At 41.7% G+C, this 18,648-nt stretch overlaps 3 protein-coding genes across 7 annotated transcripts in view; all 3 read left to right on the top strand.

The window, feature by feature from the left end:
* LOC135161091 (NHS-like protein 3) overlaps nt 1-18,648 on the top strand; it is a 142,502-nt gene that overhangs the window by 115,968 nt on the left and 7,886 nt on the right. Inside the window, exon 6 of one of the 4 annotated variants that reach the window (XM_064118371.1) lies at nt 11,641-11,937. The exons of the other annotated variants lie outside the window; for them this stretch is intronic. Within the exon in view, the coding sequence (XP_063974441.1) occupies nt 11,641-11,652 (12 nt within the window). The 3' untranslated portion in view covers nt 11,653-11,937. Of the gene's footprint in view, nt 1-11,640; nt 11,938-18,648 lie in introns of those variants that run through there. 4 annotated transcript variants of the gene reach the window in all.
* On the top strand, nt 8,491-11,516 carry LOC135161083 (uncharacterized). Of its 2 annotated transcripts, XM_064118353.1 has the most exons (2): nt 8,500-10,909; nt 11,273-11,516. In XM_064118353.1, the coding sequence occupies exons 1-2, from the start codon at nt 9,081-9,083 to the stop codon at nt 11,274-11,276; spliced, it is 1,833 nt and encodes a 610-aa protein (XP_063974423.1). In that variant the 5' UTR covers nt 8,500-9,080; the 3' UTR covers nt 11,277-11,516. The 2 variants fall into 2 exon arrangements, with proteins under 2 accessions (XP_063974424.1, XP_063974423.1); XM_064118354.1 differs by having other exon boundaries at nt 8,491-11,516.
* LOC135161082 (E3 ubiquitin-protein ligase RNF8-like) lies at nt 14,363-16,924 on the top strand. The gene is made up of 4 exons (XM_064118352.1): nt 14,363-14,595; nt 14,796-15,597; nt 15,706-16,125; nt 16,267-16,924. Exons 1-4 carry the CDS (start codon nt 14,467-14,469, stop codon nt 16,749-16,751), a joined length of 1,836 nt encoding a protein of 611 aa, XP_063974422.1. The 5' UTR covers nt 14,363-14,466; the 3' UTR covers nt 16,752-16,924.

Genomic DNA, 18,648 nt, shown 5'->3' with positions numbered 1-18,648 from the left:
TGAATAGAAAGAGGCTTTATACAGATTTAAAAAGGCCCTGGCTCTATACACCACTGTAGAATTTGTGCCTCGAGCGAATTATTCAGTCAACGTATGCGGGTTCGCCTGGTAGATAGCCAACCCACGATTTGCCATGGCTCGTGTATTCAAAACTCGTTTGGAAGTTGCATCGATAGTACTCGAGGTCGTTACTAGGGATGAGAAAATGAGCGTCCCATTTTTTAAATGTCCACCGCATTTATGATCGTCCTACAACGTCCGAAATTTTTTTGTCATCCTCTGATCCTTCGTGCTCGCACTCCCTAACTATCCACAGCAGCAGACCATCGTCTGTCCTTCTCCCATAAATTTCTCTGGATTCCATAAACCTGGTGGATCCTCCCGTGACACTCCTGCATCGTCCCAATTTTCCTCATCATCCTCCGAGTCTTCGTGCACGAACTCCCTAAATTTCTTCACCACAAAAATCGCTTCTGTACTTCTCCGTTAAATTTCTCTGGGGCCCACTGAGAACCGGCAGAGTTTTACGTCTCTCCATAGACATCGTCCATCGCTCCTTAAAATAATCTCAACCCAGCAACCAATATTTACCACAAAGCACAACTCACCAAAGTACAGTCGCCGTAGCAACAAGACCGTGTCCGGTCGAATGCAGCCGCCGGGGACAATTACGCAGATGTGTGGTCGACTCTACATGAGCGACCATTGAAAAGTGGTAACCGAGAGGAGTAGAAATACTCCTCAATGTCCCAGAACACGTGATCCCCATGCACATTCATCACATAAAGCCATTCCTCCAGTATTCAAGTCCATGGTACCAAAGGCGTACCAAGAATGAAGCCAAAGTGTAGAGCATAAAACAGAGGGATCAGCGATTGGAATTACTATGCACTCGCGTGCGAGTGAGCGTTGGTGTGGATGAAGAGTCGGGTAATTGTGCGCGCGAACACGGCCCCATCGCCCTATCCTCTGCCACCAATTTTTTCCCTCATTCTTATCTTTTTGCCTCCTCTCTCTCTCTCTCTCTCCTCCTCCCTCCCCCCTTTTTCTCTTTTCATTTATGCACCTCGTGGATCCACACGATGTGCATGCGTGTGTGGCGCGAGTGATTACAGAGCGCGAGCCTCTGGTTGCCCCCGGCGCGTGCGTCCGTACGTCTACCATATTCTCCTCCACCTCTCGGTCTTCTTCATTCCAAGAAGCCGAGGATGCTGGAAGGCACGTTTGATACTCTGGCTCGAGGGGGGGTCGAGCTTTGTAAAACAAGTCTAAATAACTCGTCTTCGGGGAAGACCAATTACACCAGCCAGCAGATGGCGTCCAGGCGATGGGGTATATTTTTGGGAGAATTATGGATTTTGGATTTTTAAGGAGAAAAATTGACTGATTTCTTTAGGACAGAGACTGATTTGCATTCTTATTTCTGCCTTTTCTCTGACCTTTGATTTCGTCCCTTATTTCGAAGAATTTCCTTGAAGTCCTTTCTCCTTAAAGCTCTGCAAGACCTGACATTCCCCTAAATTTTGTCACCCAAAGAATGAAAAATTCCTCTCATTTCTCCCTACGATTTCAGGCCCAAATCATCGAAATGATTCTTCTGCCCTCGATTACGTGATTAGTCACGTACTTTTTCCTGCATTTTCCTGTCCATAATGTCTTCGCAGTACAGCTTTAATACCCCCAACCCCCGGGGGTAAAAATTGTACGATAAAATCACGGTATTCCGACCGTTGTCATCCGTTTACGCACGGATGCCCCCATCAGACCCGTCCACGCTTGTACTCCGCATCATCATTATACCGATCCACATCAACATTGTCATTACAATTTTACCCCAGCGTCCAGTTATACCCATACCTCTCCCCTGTGCACTCGACCAGCCACCTGCAGCCCAACATGATGCCTTTCAGTATGCACACGAGGTGGTGCAACATCTAAAGAAACGGATGTGGCGTCCTCTTCTTCAGTCCCTCCGGGGCCTCATCGTACTCCATACTCCAGACCTTCGACTACACCAATCAAATCACTGTTATTACGTCGTCGATTTCCCCCTCCTTCTTCACTTTTAACCGTCCACGCATCACTTCGCCCAAGTGTGCAATATTTATCATTTTTGCAAAATTCCAACTGCCCTTTTTTTTGTTCATCTCTCGTTCCTTTTTTCGCAGCATTTCCTGATTTCACGCACTGCCGCATCCGTTCCTGGCGGTTGCGTCCTTTGACGTCAGTTTGTCGTTGAATACTCCTCCTCCTGCCCCCCGTGACCTTGAGCATACACCGCCGTCTCCCTCTCCGGGTCAGTCGGTGTCCATCATCGCTGGTAAAATTTCAATCGAGTAATTACTTCGTTTGATAATTGGCTGTGTATTTATGAAGGATGAGGTGGGGAGAGTACTGGGACTAATGCTGTGATGAGACTGCTGGTGTCTTCTAGTTTTAAAGACAATAGGGGCCTTGGAAAACAATAGAGGTCACCTTGGAGTACCGAGGATTATAAACAATGCCCCTTTGCGAGTGAGAGAAGAAAGGCCCACGACTAGGAGGGGAAAAAACACTGATAGGGTCATACATCGGGTCACAGTCGGTAGAAGCTCTCATGAGCCTTTTTATCTCATCCCTCCTTTCGGCTTGAGTTTTCTCGGCTCAATGTGAATAACCGGGGAACAATGAGAGAACATTGTTCACTTTTGTTGAGGGAAAGATGTTTTTGTGGTTTGCATTCACGTGTTCGTTTAAATGGGGAATATATTTTTTTAGGGGAATAAATTCAATTGCTTTTGACGTTTCAGGTGGTGAATCTTGAATTTTGTCATTGTTTTGTCGAAAATTTTTTAGTATTTAAGACCACGGGACCTCCAAAATTATCGAATAACTACTGATAAGCTCCTGGTTATTTAGTCCATGTTCATTGAATTTCGCGAGTAATTTCTAAACCGTTTTTAGGGAGCAATTTGATCGCTATGAAAACCATTAATTTTTTTAACTAAAATTCAGGTGAAAATTGAGGGATTTTAAAAAACAAATGTCTTTCAGATCATAGATGATTGAACTTAATGATCTCTGATCCGGCATTGAACTGAACTTGACAAAATTCAAACCTCAACAACAATCAATAATCCGAAATCATTCGAAAAATCGCTTCGAATTCTAATCAGAAAATTATTTGATTACAATGATTTTTTTTCTCATTGAGATAATTACTCCACTTCCCCAAATGAATTGTTATTTCAATGATTTAAAAACCAGTCCGGCAAAACGAATCATTTCCGCTGTGTTGAGGAAAAATGGTGGAGATCCCTTCAGGAGATAACAGCTATCCGTTACGAGACAGAGGTCAGGGTGGATAAATGTTTGAAACTCCTTTAGTTACTTTTCCCCTCATTATTTTCGTTCGCCCCCTCCCCTCACCTCGCCCTCCAATTTTTATGTGATAAATCGATTGCCCGGGGATCTCCAGTAACTCTCGAGTTTTCCTGTAAAATAGTGTGTCGGGGGTATGTGTGTGTACACACTCAGGATATCGGCGTGCCGGCCGCGGGGGCCCCTCGCACAAAAGGTCACACCACTGGGGTCAGGTAATGACGGGCCTGAACACCACTGCAATCACGGGAACGCGCACGCCACGTGGCTTGTATATAGCTCGCGTATCATCGTATTTGTGGGGAGGTTTGTGAGGAGGGTCCTGGAAAGAGGCTGCACCATTTCGCCCAAAAAATTTCCTTTTTGCGTCTTTGACCTGCAGTTTTGCATCCAATAATCACTTATACCCTGCGCAGAACGAATTAACCTGTCAAGAAAAAATGAAAATTATTTATATTGAGTGACATAACTGTTTATGAAAATCAGGGGAAGTGAAATGAGATTTTCTTAATGAGGAATGAGAAGGGCTACTTAGCGTGATCGAATCAATTGTAAAGGAGAGGCCGATAGGGGGAGAGGGAGTATTACGAGTGATTTGAAAAGGTCGAAGTCTCGAGTAATTGGCGGGGGCTAATGGAAAAATTCATTTTCGCGAATGTACGATAATAAAGAAATTGATCGAGAGAAACTCCCACTGAGGGATTGTACAACTGGGGGGCGGAGACGATGTCCAGGATACGGGTGATACCGATCTGTCCCGGACAATCATCTGGACAGTGTAATATTGGAGTCAAACTCTCAGTGGGTGGTGTTGCTTGGGGTATACAAGGAAATCGAGGGGTTTTCCCTCAACCTCCGAGGCCGTTCCGCGTCCCCGCACACCCGGGCGCGGCTCTTTCTCTTCTTTCACCGAGGGACCGGTGATGGTCGACATCTTTTGCTCATTACCCTTCAAGGAGACCACCACAGTGCGCGGTTACAGGGTGGTTACTGGAAAAAATTACAACCCCTTGGTTGTAAAAAAAATACTGGCGCCGTTAAGATGAATTTTCCCAAGTTTTTTTGGTAAAATTTATTTAATTCAGTAAAGGGTCAGTAAGGGGCCCCAGGGTCAGTCTGGATTTTTTTCATGACCGCTCCTTTGCGCCCCCTCTCGTGCCCTAACACCAGAATTTTTCCTGAATTTTTGCTCCACGTGGAGAGCAAAAAATTGTAAATTCCGGGAGCGTGATTTATCAACTGGTTTTGAGCGCTACATTATGATCTCCTCAACCCCAAAATATCGGTAACAAGAGTTTGTGCTTATCAGCTGCAATAACTGATGTATGAATACATGAACAGAAATAATGATAAAGTTAATCGAGTAATGAAATTCGATACAATCACCGTGATCGAAACTATCCGGTGTTGCAGGTTACCGGAGGGTGCGGATAGAAAACTGGATTTTCAAACGGCCCGTCCGATAGTGCAGCGGATAAAGGTGTCGCGGGTCTCGTAAATAATCTCACCGGTGCGATATGAATAACCATAATTAATTGTTCACGATGTCTAAAAAGTGGGGAAAATTTTCAACCGCGTCGATAACGAAAAAATCCCAAAAATACTGGGTAAACTGGTACCGCAGTACAATAATGGTAACTCCACCTGGGACTCACTGTATCACGTGGTGAGGACAGAGATATACGCGTGTAATGCCCCCGAGCGTTACTTCTGTTCTGTTTATGAATAATGCATTCACGATTAGTTGCGGAGATAATGAGTGCGGTATAATCATTATAATTGGGCGCTACCTTCGCGATAATTGCCGGGGAAAGGGGAGGGCGCATTGTGCATGAGATTATTGTCGATTTTGATGTTAAGACTGATGTCGGTGGAAGTGAGACTAATCACTCGATTTGTAAATCAGAGAGATATTAATAATTTATTTTAATCGTCGGCTTTCATGAGCTTGTGATTGTCCGATACCGACTACTGCGCGAAAATAAATTTTTGATGAAGATTAATGCTCTTTCAAAATTTTTTTTGCTACCAAATTTAAATTTATGACTGCGTAGATTACTTATAGGATATTGAGAGTCGCTCAACAGAATTTCCAGTATCATCTTTTGCACATTTTCTGTAACAATGGGACTCATGAAAGGAAGCTAACCTGAAATTTACCCCCCATTGACACGTGACGATGTTAATTACGAGTGAGTGACTCAACACGACGTGAAGCGCCTCCTCCTCTTATCACATCACCAGCATGTCCTACCTATTTCCACGACACTGTTCACCTTTATAATAACAATTCTATATTTCGCTCGATTAGTTTCACCTGACCCCGAGCCCATCATTACACCTTTTGTCCTCCACCGGGAATGATCTAACGGTAAATTGTTAATTTCATCGCACGATTCAATTACAAAATCTCATCTCACGAAATCCCTTTCCTGGCACATGTTTTGGTAGCAACAAATGCAGAAGACTAATTTTCAAATCCTCAAATATTCTCCGCAAAGGATTTTTCAAATTCGCTCCTCTGACGCAAAATCTAACGTTTCTCGTGATTTTATCAAAAGAAAAAAAGTAATAGGACACGATTTTGCAACAAAACGACAAGATTTCCGCTTGATTTGCTCCACATTTCGTAATTCTAAAAATATGGAAATCACCCACTGGAGAATTCCTGATACGTCGCCCCCACGACAAGTTCCGCACTGATTGTCCGCCTCATGCCGTCGACATTGTCAAGAGCCGTCTGGAGACGGTGCGTTAAAGACTCGTCCCCGGAGATTCCGACAAACTGCCCGGGTACTATCGGCCTCGAAATACCCAGCGTTGATCCTGACTAGCAGTATTCCCTGCAACAAAATGCCTCCAACAGAGGAGAAAGAGAAGATGCATTCCTTCACATCACCGTGTCCGCCCAGTGGCTCGGGCCCGAATCGCGCACAGTGGACTCCCTCCCTTTATATAATTAACCATTAAATTATAAGTTTGGCTATCGAAGTTACCCATGATGGCCCCTCTCCACCCATCCCTGTGGATTCCAATGGGGTTGGATGCCATCGCACACGCTGGCATCTAGAAGTAATTATCCAAGTGAAAAAGAAAATAAGTGGGAGGTCAAAATTGAGGGGGTAAAAGATGAGGAGATAAAAATGATAAAAATCAACTGGAGCTACCTTACTTTAACCCGCACTCCGGGGAATTACGCCAATGTCTACTGGATTTTTAGGTTTTATTTTCAATCGGTATTAATCGCAAAGCTCGACGCGGCTCCCGGTTGCGGTGGAATATCGAAATATTCGGAGGTGGTCCTGGGAAGGGAATTAATGCCCTGTGAGGACATGAGACGTGGCAATTTTTCACGCTCCCTCAGACTGTTAATTCAGTCATGTGAGAGGAATTTTTTTTTATCAGTTCAAGAACTCACCGGAGATTTTTTTTATGTAAAAATAATATACACCCGGTTCTCCCAAATTTCTACGGGTTGTACAGAGCCTCAATAGTTATGTTAATAATTAATAAATCGTAGTTAATGAATTTCATCCCGACTGGACTAAACTACAATTATTATTTAAATATTCTAAAGATAAAAAATGCATGAAACGTTACATTTTCAGTTTTTTTCCATTCGATAATCAAAGGGAAAGCGATAGCCAATCCTAATTCCAAGGATTTATTCTTACGTACTTCCCCCATTAGAATTACAAATGCCACCTCCACACGATGAGAAAAATAGTTGAATACACTTATGACTCAATTGTCAATACGCAGTAGAATAATTGAAGACTCTGATGATTAGATGCCGGCGAAGATTGAGCTGAATGAGAATAAACGTTTTGCTTTATTTCTCAGTATCAATTCTGTCGCAATACACGCGACTCGTTTCACCGACTTCCTCCCCTCCACAGTCACTATATATTTGATTAATTGCCGATGTAATCATTGATTTATCCAAACACCCACGCTCTCGCCTATAAAACCAATATCAAGCTCCTTTGCCGGCACGTTGCGTCGCTCTGTTGAGAAAGCGATCGACTCTCTTATGTATTACAAGACTATGTACATTGAAATTTACTATATTCAGACTATGTATGTGGATCCCATAAACATTTCTCAATAACAAAAAATATCTAATTTTTCAACACGAGCGGAGCCGCAAAAAAAAACATTCAACCCCACTATCCAAATTCTAAGTTATTAACATTTAAAACCCTTCAGTTTACCCCACCCTCCCTATAAAAAGTAATTATATTAACGTTGGAACAGAATTACTGATATCATTCGAATAAATAATTTTTCTGATCGAATGACTGAATTTTGCAATTGACTAATCAATTGTCTCATCCCATTAAAATTTGTTCGATCTACATGAGGAACCCGAGACCACACACATTGTGATACCGATGCACCGAGTATGCGCCCATCCATTTGGCGTTCTTGAACCGTCAAGCTGGATATGGTCGAACCCAATGGCGAGGTTACAACAGTCAGGGGGGGAAGAAAGGGAAGAATCTATACACAACGCGCTTTGTCGTTGGACGATCTTCAACCCCGCAGGCGCACGAACACGTAACGCCCTGTTGCCCATGATCCCCCCTTTCCCTCCCCCCCATCCACCAACCCTTCACTTCAACTAATCCCAATTTAACGTTGCGCGTCGTTTCATCCAACTATCAGTTTCCAACTCAGTACTTTGAGCAACTGGAGGTGGATGAACCTGAATAACACAACCGACCGTGAATGCGATTGTATCCTGTGCTTTTATCACGGATAAAACAAATTGCCCTCAATCATTTATTTATTTATTATTGTTTATCACTGGTCTGAGATTTTTTCATCGACCTTCGGGGAGACGAGACCGATTGCGCGCCGCATTTGAATTCCCCGCTCCTCATGTGGACATAGTAAATGTAAACAATGATTTTATGATAAAATATATTCATTTGGTCCTTGCGAGCTGTTCGTTATGATCAGACCTTTCTCCCGCGTCGCAGAGTCATAATGAACTGAAGGAAAATTAATTTGCTGCGTTTTCAATTTAATTTGCTAACCCATTTCCATCAGAAAAAGACGATTCATTGGAATGAAAGTTGTCTGGGTCACCATCGTTCTCAGTAAAAAAAAAATAAATAAAGGAAGAAAATAAGGTACGAGTCGTTCGACATGGCATTGATAGAAATCTGATCGACAGGGCGATGCCAGTGTATACGTGGAACCCCGAGATCTCTCGCCGTGGCCTGTTCTACGAATGGGTTGGATGGGATCACCCATCGAGGCGTGGTGTGACCCCTCTCCTTTATTTGCCTCGATACCTTCATTTCATCTCGCTACATTCATCAGATACACCGTCAATCCCATTAACTATTTTTCCGAGAAAATATTCTTAAGGGGTTACATGGGTTTCACGGTTTCAAAAAATCGATTTTTTTTTTTTCGTCTTATTAAATTCTATAACATCTCTAGAATATTGTCCTAAATTTTCAAGTTGATCCGAGTTATAGTTTCGGGAATACAGCCCTGAAAAGACGGACGCTCCAGGTCATGTATAGGCTGAGCGCGCAGTATGTATAACGCTGCAGCGGCTCGCCTATCATTAGCCGTAATTATTGTCCTTTTCTTTCACTGTGTAAGGTAAACAAGTGGGAAATACTTCATTTGGTGATTTCTCGTTAAACTACGTAGTTTATTTTGAGGTTATAAGTGTTTGCTGTGAATTTTTTCGATAAAAAATGCCGTTTAAAGTGTCTAGAGCCAAGATAACGGACGGTGTTCGTAGAAAAGATCGACCTAAGAAAAGGACACAATCGTTTAATCCGAAAAATCGTGAGACAGATGATAATTCTTTCACGAGTTCGTCGGCAAAGAAATTAAAAGGCGAGGATAAACAGCACGTGCCAGAGGAAGCCACACTACAATATTCGATCATTGACTTTGCTCTGGTTTTTTCTACACTTTCGTCTTTTGTACGGTGTTCAAACATTATTAAAAGTGCAGGTGAAGAACAAGTTTGTAATGGAAAAATAGATTTTAAACAATGCTCCAAATTCGGTCTGGGATTTAAACTTGTGGTACAATGTGAACGATGTAAACCAAAATATATTTTATCATGTCAACAAATTGGCAGAATGTATGAATTAAATCGGCGGTTTATTTTTGTTATGCGAGCATTGGGTTTGGGTCTTGCTGGATGCAAGAAGTTTTGCGGTTTGATGGATATAAGCAGCTCCTTTTTGAATCAATCAACATACGACTTTTATATTAGTAAAATACATGAATGTATTACCATAGTTGCTGAGAAATTGTTCTCCTCTGCTGCTACAGAGGAAAAGCAAATGACAAGTTTAGCAAACAACATTGAAGATACGACAGATGTGACTGTCTCCGGTGATGGGACGTGGAAAAAGCGTGGTTTTGCATCACTTTATGGTGTGAGTTCTCTAATCGGATATCACACAGGAAAAGTCTTGGATGTTATTGTTAAAAGTTCATACTGTAAATTATGTGAGTCTTGGAAAAAAAAATTAGATACGGCAGAATTTGAAGAGTGGAAAGAAGAACACATCAAAACTGATCAATGTACCACCAATCACACTGGAGGATCTGGAAACATGGAAGTATCTTCAATTATTGAAATGTTTAAACGTTCTATTGTAAAACATGGCGTGAGGTACGTAAATTATATAGGAGATGGAGATTCTAAAACATACTCTGGTATTCTCAAAGCCCAACCTTATGGTGAAGATTTTGTTGTCAATAAGAAAGAATGTATTGGCCACGTACAGAAGAGGATGGGCACCCGGTTGCGTGATTTAGTGAAGAAAACCGTTGAGGAAAAGATGGTCAAAGGCAAAAAAAATCAAAAAAAAATTCTTTCCGGTAAAGGTAAATTGACTAGTAAATTGATAGACAAATTAACTGTATATTATGGCTTAGCGATAAGAAGAAACAGTGATTCAGCTGATAAAATGAGGAATGCAATATGGGCTACTTATTACCACTACAGCTCTACAGACAAAAATCCTCAGCATCAAAATTGCCCTGAAGCTCCAGCCACGTGGTGCACCTGGCAGCAAGCATCAGCATCAAATAATCTCTCATCATTCAAACACAATTATACTCCATTACCAGATGATGTTTTGATTGCAATGAAACCAATTTATGAAGACCTGAGTAAGGATGAGCTTTTGGAGCGGTGTGTTGGTGGATTTACGCAAAATACCAATGAAAGTTTCAATCAGTTGATTTGGAAAATTACTCCCAAAATACTTCCAGCTGGGTCAATAATAGTTCAAATTGCTGCATTAATCGCTGCTTGTACTTTCAATGAAGGAATATCAGCATTATTATTAACTATGCACAGTATGGACCTAAAACTTGGTCCAAATTCCCACAATTATGCCCGAAAGATAGATGAAAACCGGGTGATCGCAGCCGAAAAAAAATCTACTAGCGAGACTCGTGAAGCCAGGGTTCGTCATCGACAGGAGCAAAAGGATGCCCTGGACATTGCAGCTGCAGCAGGTTCTCTACTTTATGGCCCAGGAATCGACGATTCAATGTAAGTTGAAAAAAAAAATTTTTTTCCCCACTTTTATTGTCTCTAAAACTTTAAACGCGTTTTTCTCAAAACTATGTTTTCAAAGTCGGTTGTCAAGATTTCTCGCGAACTACTCAACCGATCTTAATGAAATTTTACACAAGTCTTCGAGATATTATTTACAAGGTCTTGAACGAAGGATTTTTTTTTTTTTTAATTACAACTATTTAAAAATTGACAAATTTCGAGAAATTTTCATCAAAATTTGCATTTTTTTATAAAAATGTCTGCCAAAAATCGAATTTTCATTTTTTTTTTTTTTCCTTCGTCCAATACCTAGTTTATTGTCTTTACTAAAACAGGAATTTTTTCCTTTCATTTCAGATAATCCTGAAAGAAGTTCTGCTGACAACGCGGAGGCACCTTTTTTCCGAGGGACTGCCGGAAATGGCGTCGTAATGGCCGCCATCTTGACATTTTTTTTTGAAAATTTCACAAAATGTTTATTAAATATGTATCTTTTAAATAATAAAAAGTTTCATGTAAATATTTCATTTTTTACATGCAAAAAAAATTATTGAAAAAAGGCCGTTTTTTGCCCGACGAAACCCATGTAACCCCTTAATGCACCGAATATGAACAATTGTTTTTCTGTTGCGCAATGTTTATTGATTACTTAGCATTACCATCGCTGACTAGCGAGATTAGAGTTGAGTGTTTTAACTAAATCGGGGTTTTTTTTTTTGTTTCAGGTAAGATGCTGAGGCGAGTCTTCGGACCTTTTCGAATGGAGCAATAAATTTTGTACGGTAAAACCTCTCATTTCTTATATTATCACCCTCGAATCCTCATTCATAAGTGGTTGATAGAAATTTAAAAAATCACAGCCGATTTTCTAGGAAAAAATAGTCGGATAATAAAAAAAAAACCAAGGATAGTAAATGAGAGGTTATACTCTACTGAGTTCATCCATAACATTGTAATGATCATCGCGCTTCGTTGCCCTAATTTAACGAGGTGTACGAGGAAAAGGTGCACTTACGATTAAATCTCTTCACTCGAAGATATTCTCAAAGGCGAATGACGGGGGATTGAGGTGAACCTGTTTACATAATTAAATTCGGTGCAATTAATTTTTTTTTCACTGACGGGTATTTATCCTTTAATCATGAAGGACCACATGACGTTTCGAGACCGCATTGCAGAATTGCACGAAGGAATTAGGTCAACCTAAACAAAAATAATTAAAAAATACAGAATTATCCGAATCATTTCCATGAATTAAATAGTTGCAATATTTTTTTATTTTTCAATGCTGCGCTATCAATGTCAACCAATGACGAATTAGGTATGACAGCACTTCGGTGCTCTCGATCACGATTTAGGGCATTCACCTTATCTCAAAGTTATGCAATGAATCGATTTGAAGTGTGTGATGATGTAATTGCACCGTATTTTACCCTTTCGTCCATCTCCCAAAAATTAGTTGTAATGCATCGATCTCCTTAATTTTTTACCGGTCGAGGTTATGTCGAGTCACCCCGAAATGAAGGAGTCGTCCAATTGTTTTTTTTTTTCGCCACAGCATCAAACGCAATACCACTTTGTTTCTCTCCCCCTCGCTATAAATTCACTCAATCGGTTATAACTTCACAACGTCAATTATTTCGAATGGATTTAAAACAAGTGACTGAACGTAGTGTAAGAGATCGTACATTGAATCGAGGGGAAAGCACATTAATCGACGTACGTCTCTAATGACTCAAGGAAGCGTGGTCTTCAGCCTTACGTTTGATCCCTTCGACATAACCACAAACGCCCGTATGTGTGTTTATTTTGTATTTGTCCGTCCCCTTTGATCTAAATCTACTCAACTTGTTTACTAACACATGCCTGAACACACGAGAGCGCGAATCCCATTGCGTAATCAGTTTTACGTATCTCGCGAGATACACACGAGCGTTTAGCACGAGATGGGGTTGTGTGCGGTTTCTCGTTGTTTTAAGTTTTAACCGACACGTCACCACACGACGCCCGACCGTCGGCTTCCAGAGATAATTAGCCATAAACCGACTGCGATCCGAGTGATCGAACGTAATTCCTCGATTCATCGAGTTAGTTGGGAATTAATAATCGTGTTAAAGAGGGTAATTAAGACATTATTCGGTAATAATTGGATTTTTGTCGTCCCCTACCCGAGTTGAGCTGAGATTAGGAATCATATGTTCGGCTCTAGCAACACTCTCCATTCGACGGAGATTAGTAATTAATTTCTAGACTATTTTCGCTGCCAAATAGCTATTAAAATCCGTATACAATGCGAAACAAAACAAATGGAAGCCATCGAAGCTCTGTCCCACTGACTCCTCATTGGTCGACATTTAGACCGCGCAATTCAAATCTATTTGAAACTAGCGCGTGTTGTCGCGTCGATTGCGCTCTAGTAGTTTAAAAACGTTTTTGTTGTTAAATTGAGATGTAAAAAAATGAGACGACAAATTAAAGTATACTTTGTTCTCGTTTGGAAATGGGTGGGGAGAAGAACTCTTCGGACATGATTGCATTTGCATTATACAAGCGAATGGGCGTCGGAGGGTATTTATCCGGCACTCTGGATTTATTTATTTTCAAGTTATGGCGACACTGACCGCGAGACCACGAGGAAACGTATACTCCACACAGTTATAACCTCGTGGTTTCGTATATAAGCCATATGGTAATAGGGTATATCTCTCTCATTTTTTTTTCCTCGATTTTTTCAATTTTTTTTTTTTCTTCTCATTCTCCCTTTCTCGATTGACCGTTTTGCCCGTTGCTTTTATTGCCTCTATCCTCAACACGAGCGATTCGTGACCCCGGTGACCCTCCAGCGTTCACTCCAGTGAAGTTTTTTTTTTATTTACGTTTTTATTCCTCAGGTTGTCTTTCTTTTTTCCGATTTTTTTCCCATCGTTTATTCTCCTTTGGCTTATGCCGATAATCTATCTGTCTTTTGCAAGGGGAAAGATCGATTGGGGAATAAAATATTCACGCGGTATAATATTTTATCGGGGAAAGTTGACTCGTGTAAATTCTCAAATGAGTAAAAATACATATTGGAAGCTCGTAAACTCAGTTGGAGAAACTGAGAGGAATGAGTAGGCGAGACAACAAAATGTTGTCTGTGGAACACCACGAACTTTGTTCACATTCCGCGGGTTTTATCGATAAACTGAACAGCTGGGTTCATTGTCGGTACAACAGTTGAAATAACAAAGTGCCTGTTCAAATAAAAAATTGGATATTATTATTTTTTTTTCTCAAACAAATTATCAATTCAAAATAATGAGAGAAGAGATGTTTTGCGCCACCTGGCGTTCTTCGCGAATTTCGGACGTATCGACAGAGCGAATGGGCTCCAACAGATGTCCCAGGTATGTCAAAAAAAAACCTGGGACTCTCCCTCAGCGAGGACCTGACCACTTGGTGTTTGGAGTACGTTGTAACCGGCGTGGTTATGGTTTGATTGTTCGGCTCTTCGTAGTGTAATTTGTCGGTATATTTTTAGCGAATGAAAGACTCATTGTGATTGTGACATTATGGAGGAGCCAACCGAGGAAGAATTATCGTCAAATAGACGTGAGAGGACAGTGGAATTAGTACCTGTTTTGGTTAAGGCGAATAAAGAAAAATTTGACGGATGTGATATAGAGATAAATACAAATTCAGTAAGTATTTCATTTATTGCTTCATGTATTCGATGAATGATAGCTTGAGGTTCAATAATTACATAAATGTAACCTCCTATTTCCTTCAATTACCGTAAACGACTATTGACATCATGTTTACAATCCAGTTATTGATTTTTAAAATGTGATTTATAAGAAAAAACCTCTTCTATTAAGTCCTGAGACCGATGAATTTTCAGTTCAAATTGGGTCGAGGTCCTGACAACAACGGAATAATTCTAGACGTTTCGATCTCTCGAAACCACTGTGTGATCACAAAAACGGAAAATGAGTTTGAAATAGTAGACTTAAGTTCTTCAGGAACATTGGTAAATGGAAGGAGATTAATTCGGAGCGTGATTTACCCCCTGAAACTCAACGATGAACTGGAGTTCGGTGACAAAAAGGAATTTATCTACACATTGAGGATGTGTCCCAAAGAAGAGAATCTTGCAGTGAAAAAACCGGAAATGGAGGTAGACCTGATAAAGCAGTTGTCGGAGAGACAGAATATATTCGAGGAGTGCCAGGAGGCTCAAATAAAGGAGATAGAGGATAAAATATTTCTGAAGCAGAATCAAACTGAGGAATTGACGAGTCGTCTTAACGAATTGAGGAAACAGAAGGAGGTGGTCCAGGGAGAGTCATTGGAGAAGAACAATCAGATCAAACTTATGGAGGAGCAGATCCAAGCCTCCAACGATAATCAGTCCCAGCTCCAGGAGGACCTGAAGCAGCTGGTGGACTCGATGACTGATGAGAGGAGGCAGTTTAAGGTGATGCTCTTGGAGGAGAGGCGAAAATGGCAGGAGGCCCTGAACATGCGGAAGCAGGAGAGGGAGGCCTTCAAGAAGAACATGGCTGAGCAAATGATGAACTGGAAGGAGCAGCAATTGGCTGTTGTGGCCAGTGAGAAGGAGACACTTCAGAAAAAATTGGAGGAGACTGAGAAGGCTCTTAAAGAACAAGCTGCTGTTGCTGAACAATTCAGAAATCAATCAGGTAAGTGTGTTAATTGCCAGTGGACAGTGTGGAATCGTTATGACTGGAATGATTTATCCCAACTTTATTAATAATGCTGAATAAAAATAACAAACACTTGAATTCCAGTGTTACTTTCGGGAGTGACCCCGAAAAAAGACTGTTCCCTTTACAAACTGAATAGCAACAACGGAGATAAAAAGCGTGAAGTGCTAGAGACAATAGATTTAACAGGGGAAAATGCCCCCTCGACCTCCAGTAAAGGCGCAGAGGTTGGAAATAAGATCATGACTGCCATAGACGAACAGTTCACGTGTAGCATCTGCACGGAGCTCTTCGTCATGGCTACAACACTTAACTGCACCCACACTTTCTGCTTCCATTGTATTCGAACTTGGAGGAATAAAAAGCGATATTGTCCCATTTGTTGGTCTCCCATCAAATCGATGAATAGAGCTCTGGTGGTGGATAATTTCATTGACGAGGCTGTTGCTAATCTATCTCAGGAGGAACAGGAAAGCAGGACACAGCTGCTGAAAGAGAGGCGAGGTAAATAAGTGTCTCTATTGTTTAAATTCGTATTCATTAATCAACCCATATAAGTCATAATCTTTCTTTTCATTTGTGAGACAATGCTAGGACTTTGAGCTAAAAATTAAGGCGTTATTTGCAATAAAAATATTGTTCTAGACCTTGAGGCCGCCTTGGGGATCTCACCCTCTCGACAAAGTGCGACCAAGAGAGGTGCTACAGACAGAGCTGTCCAACAGGCTCGAGGGGCACCTGTGCCCCAGCTGAATCTACCTGGAACATCGGCTTCCAATGAACCTCAAGCACAAACTCCACGTCAAGGTCGAAGGCGAAGTCGAAATCAATATTCAAGTCAATCTCGAACTTACGTTACATATCTACCTCAACCAGAAGCTCCAAATCAACCTTCACTAGTAACCAACAATCATCCAGCGCACAATCAAGCATTCGCCCAGGATTCGATTCGAGTAGTTATGCAGCACGCAATGCATCAAATGCGATTTCCAATGCGCAATGCTGCCATGCTACCAGCGCTAATACAGCGTACAGTACAACTGGCAAGAATGCCAGCTCCACCTCAGGTGCAGAGGGCTCCATCACCGCCTCCTTCAGCACCACAATACCAAACGCCCAGACGAAGATAAAGAGAAAGACAGTTTTGTTTAGTGAATGAATGTTAAACAAATGTATGATAGAAAGCACTCAATTCTATGATTCAGATTTACAAGTTAGTATTGTTTGCCTTTAAACAGTGATGACAAATAAATATTTTTTATACTTCCTCGTCAGTAACTTGGTAGCAAAAAAGAATTAATAAGTTCAGCCATAAATTATTAACAATCCAATCTAAATTTCCTCATAGATGCAATTGCAGGAGAAACTAGTTTCGTAGATGAATTACCAATAACGAAAGTCGCAAAATCTGCGCACCTCATCACCGCCAATAATTCAGTCCCCCACCTAAAATCTCTTGAATAATATATCCGTGGGATAAACAACTCCCATCGAACAGCCAATTTACCTCCAATTTACCTCATTACTTTTCACTTACAAGTCACAATCCATCGAAACAAACATGCCTCACAAGCATTTATTATCAATCCAATCCACATCTATATCCCTGCCCCCTGACATTTTCAACGTGTCGCACCCAGCCACCCACGACACTAAATGTCACAATGCTCTGAAATCCCCAACTAGAGAGACATTGATCGATGTCTCCTCCAACAAAGCAACGAACTCTAACATCCTCCCAATCGTGATGGAATTCCCTTTAAAATATCCTTATACGTAACATCAAATGTCTCTATAAAATAAAACCAACCAGAAGTAGGGGCCCCTGTCCTCCGTGTAACTGAACAAATGACCGACCAACGACGACACACACTCCTCTCACGATAAGAGATCTTCATTTTTATCCCTCTACTCCTCACTCCCTCCTCATCTCCCACCGTCAAAATATCTCAATTCACAATCGTATTTTCCGAGAGCCGATGCCAATGACCAGGCGGAATCGCCTCCCATCAATTTCTCATGTTATTAATCGACGCAACCAAGAGCCACTTCATTTGGCGACTGATCATCGAGCAAAACAATGGTATAAAATCATTTAATCTGAACTACTCCAATCATTTAAAGTCATTGCATCGATCATGGAATGAACAGCCCCTCAACGCAAATAACCCACGCAGATGCGTTTACAAACTGCGCGGAAGGCTGCGCAGTTGCGTCAGGAGTGAATCCACTTCATTCCAGCGCGTCCCCTCAATTTTTCATGTTATGAATCGACATGATCCCACAAACAGCACCAGCTCAGAACAGCTCCATTCGGCGAATGATCTCCGGAGAGACAACGACAAAAAAATAAATACAATCGCACGATGAGAAAAAATAAAATTCTACACAAACAAAACAACATCGAAACCTAAACAGACAAAAGGCCGATCCATTATTGTCCCGTATACCTCAGCGACAGGAATGGTTCGAACTACGGGACCCCTTTACCTTATGGTGGCGAAACAACGTGTAACACGTGGCAGTATCTTGTATCGAGGAGCGCAAAAGCCAGAGGAGACTGTGTGCGCTTCCCCGCTGGTAGCCACCACTGTTTCATCCTTTTGCCCTATGCGCTTTAAAGCAAATGTTCAACGACGCATCGCTCCGGGTGGAGGTGGAGGAGTGAAACAGTGGCGAAGAGGTGCAGTAACATTCGGCGGACTGAGGAGGAGGAACGGGGGCAGGACCGTGTCGAGTCGGAGTCCTCCCGGCATGCCTACAAGAGTAGATATCCGTACGATAACTCCACCACGGAGGTCTACCTCGGCCACCATAAACTCGAAGGTTTTCCCCACGTCTCTCCCTCCATACTGGGACACCAGTGTTATGGACTATTGTACTGGAGTCTTTCGAGGTCGAACGAGGTCACTGCAAGGCCTCTGGAGAGGCCGTCGACGGACACTTTCCCCTGGGTGCGATGCAGACGATGAACGAGCAGTTCGTTATTAATTTTTGGGGGGATATCAGTAGCGGAGAGGATAGAGC

This window comes from Diachasmimorpha longicaudata, chromosome 4 (genome assembly GCF_034640455.1).
Source record: "Diachasmimorpha longicaudata isolate KC_UGA_2023 chromosome 4, iyDiaLong2, whole genome shotgun sequence".
NCBI lineage: Eukaryota > Metazoa > Arthropoda > Insecta > Hymenoptera > Braconidae > Diachasmimorpha > Diachasmimorpha longicaudata.
This window is presented reverse-complemented; position numbering and strand designations above follow the sequence as displayed.

Coding starts and splice junctions, on each gene's coding strand:
- LOC135161082 (XM_064118352.1), top strand. CDS start 14,467: ATGGAGGAGCCAACCGAGGAAGAATTATCGTCAAATAGACGTGAGAGG. Junction 14,596..14,795: donor TAGAGATAAATACAAATTCA/GTAAGTATTTCA, acceptor ATGAATTTTCAG/TTCAAATTGGGTCGAGGTCC. Junction 16,126..16,266: donor GCTGCTGAAAGAGAGGCGAG/GTAAATAAGTGT, acceptor ATATTGTTCTAG/ACCTTGAGGCCGCCTTGGGG.
- LOC135161083 (XM_064118354.1), top strand. CDS start 9,081: ATGCCGTTTAAAGTGTCTAGAGCCAAGATAACGGACGGTGTTCGTAGA.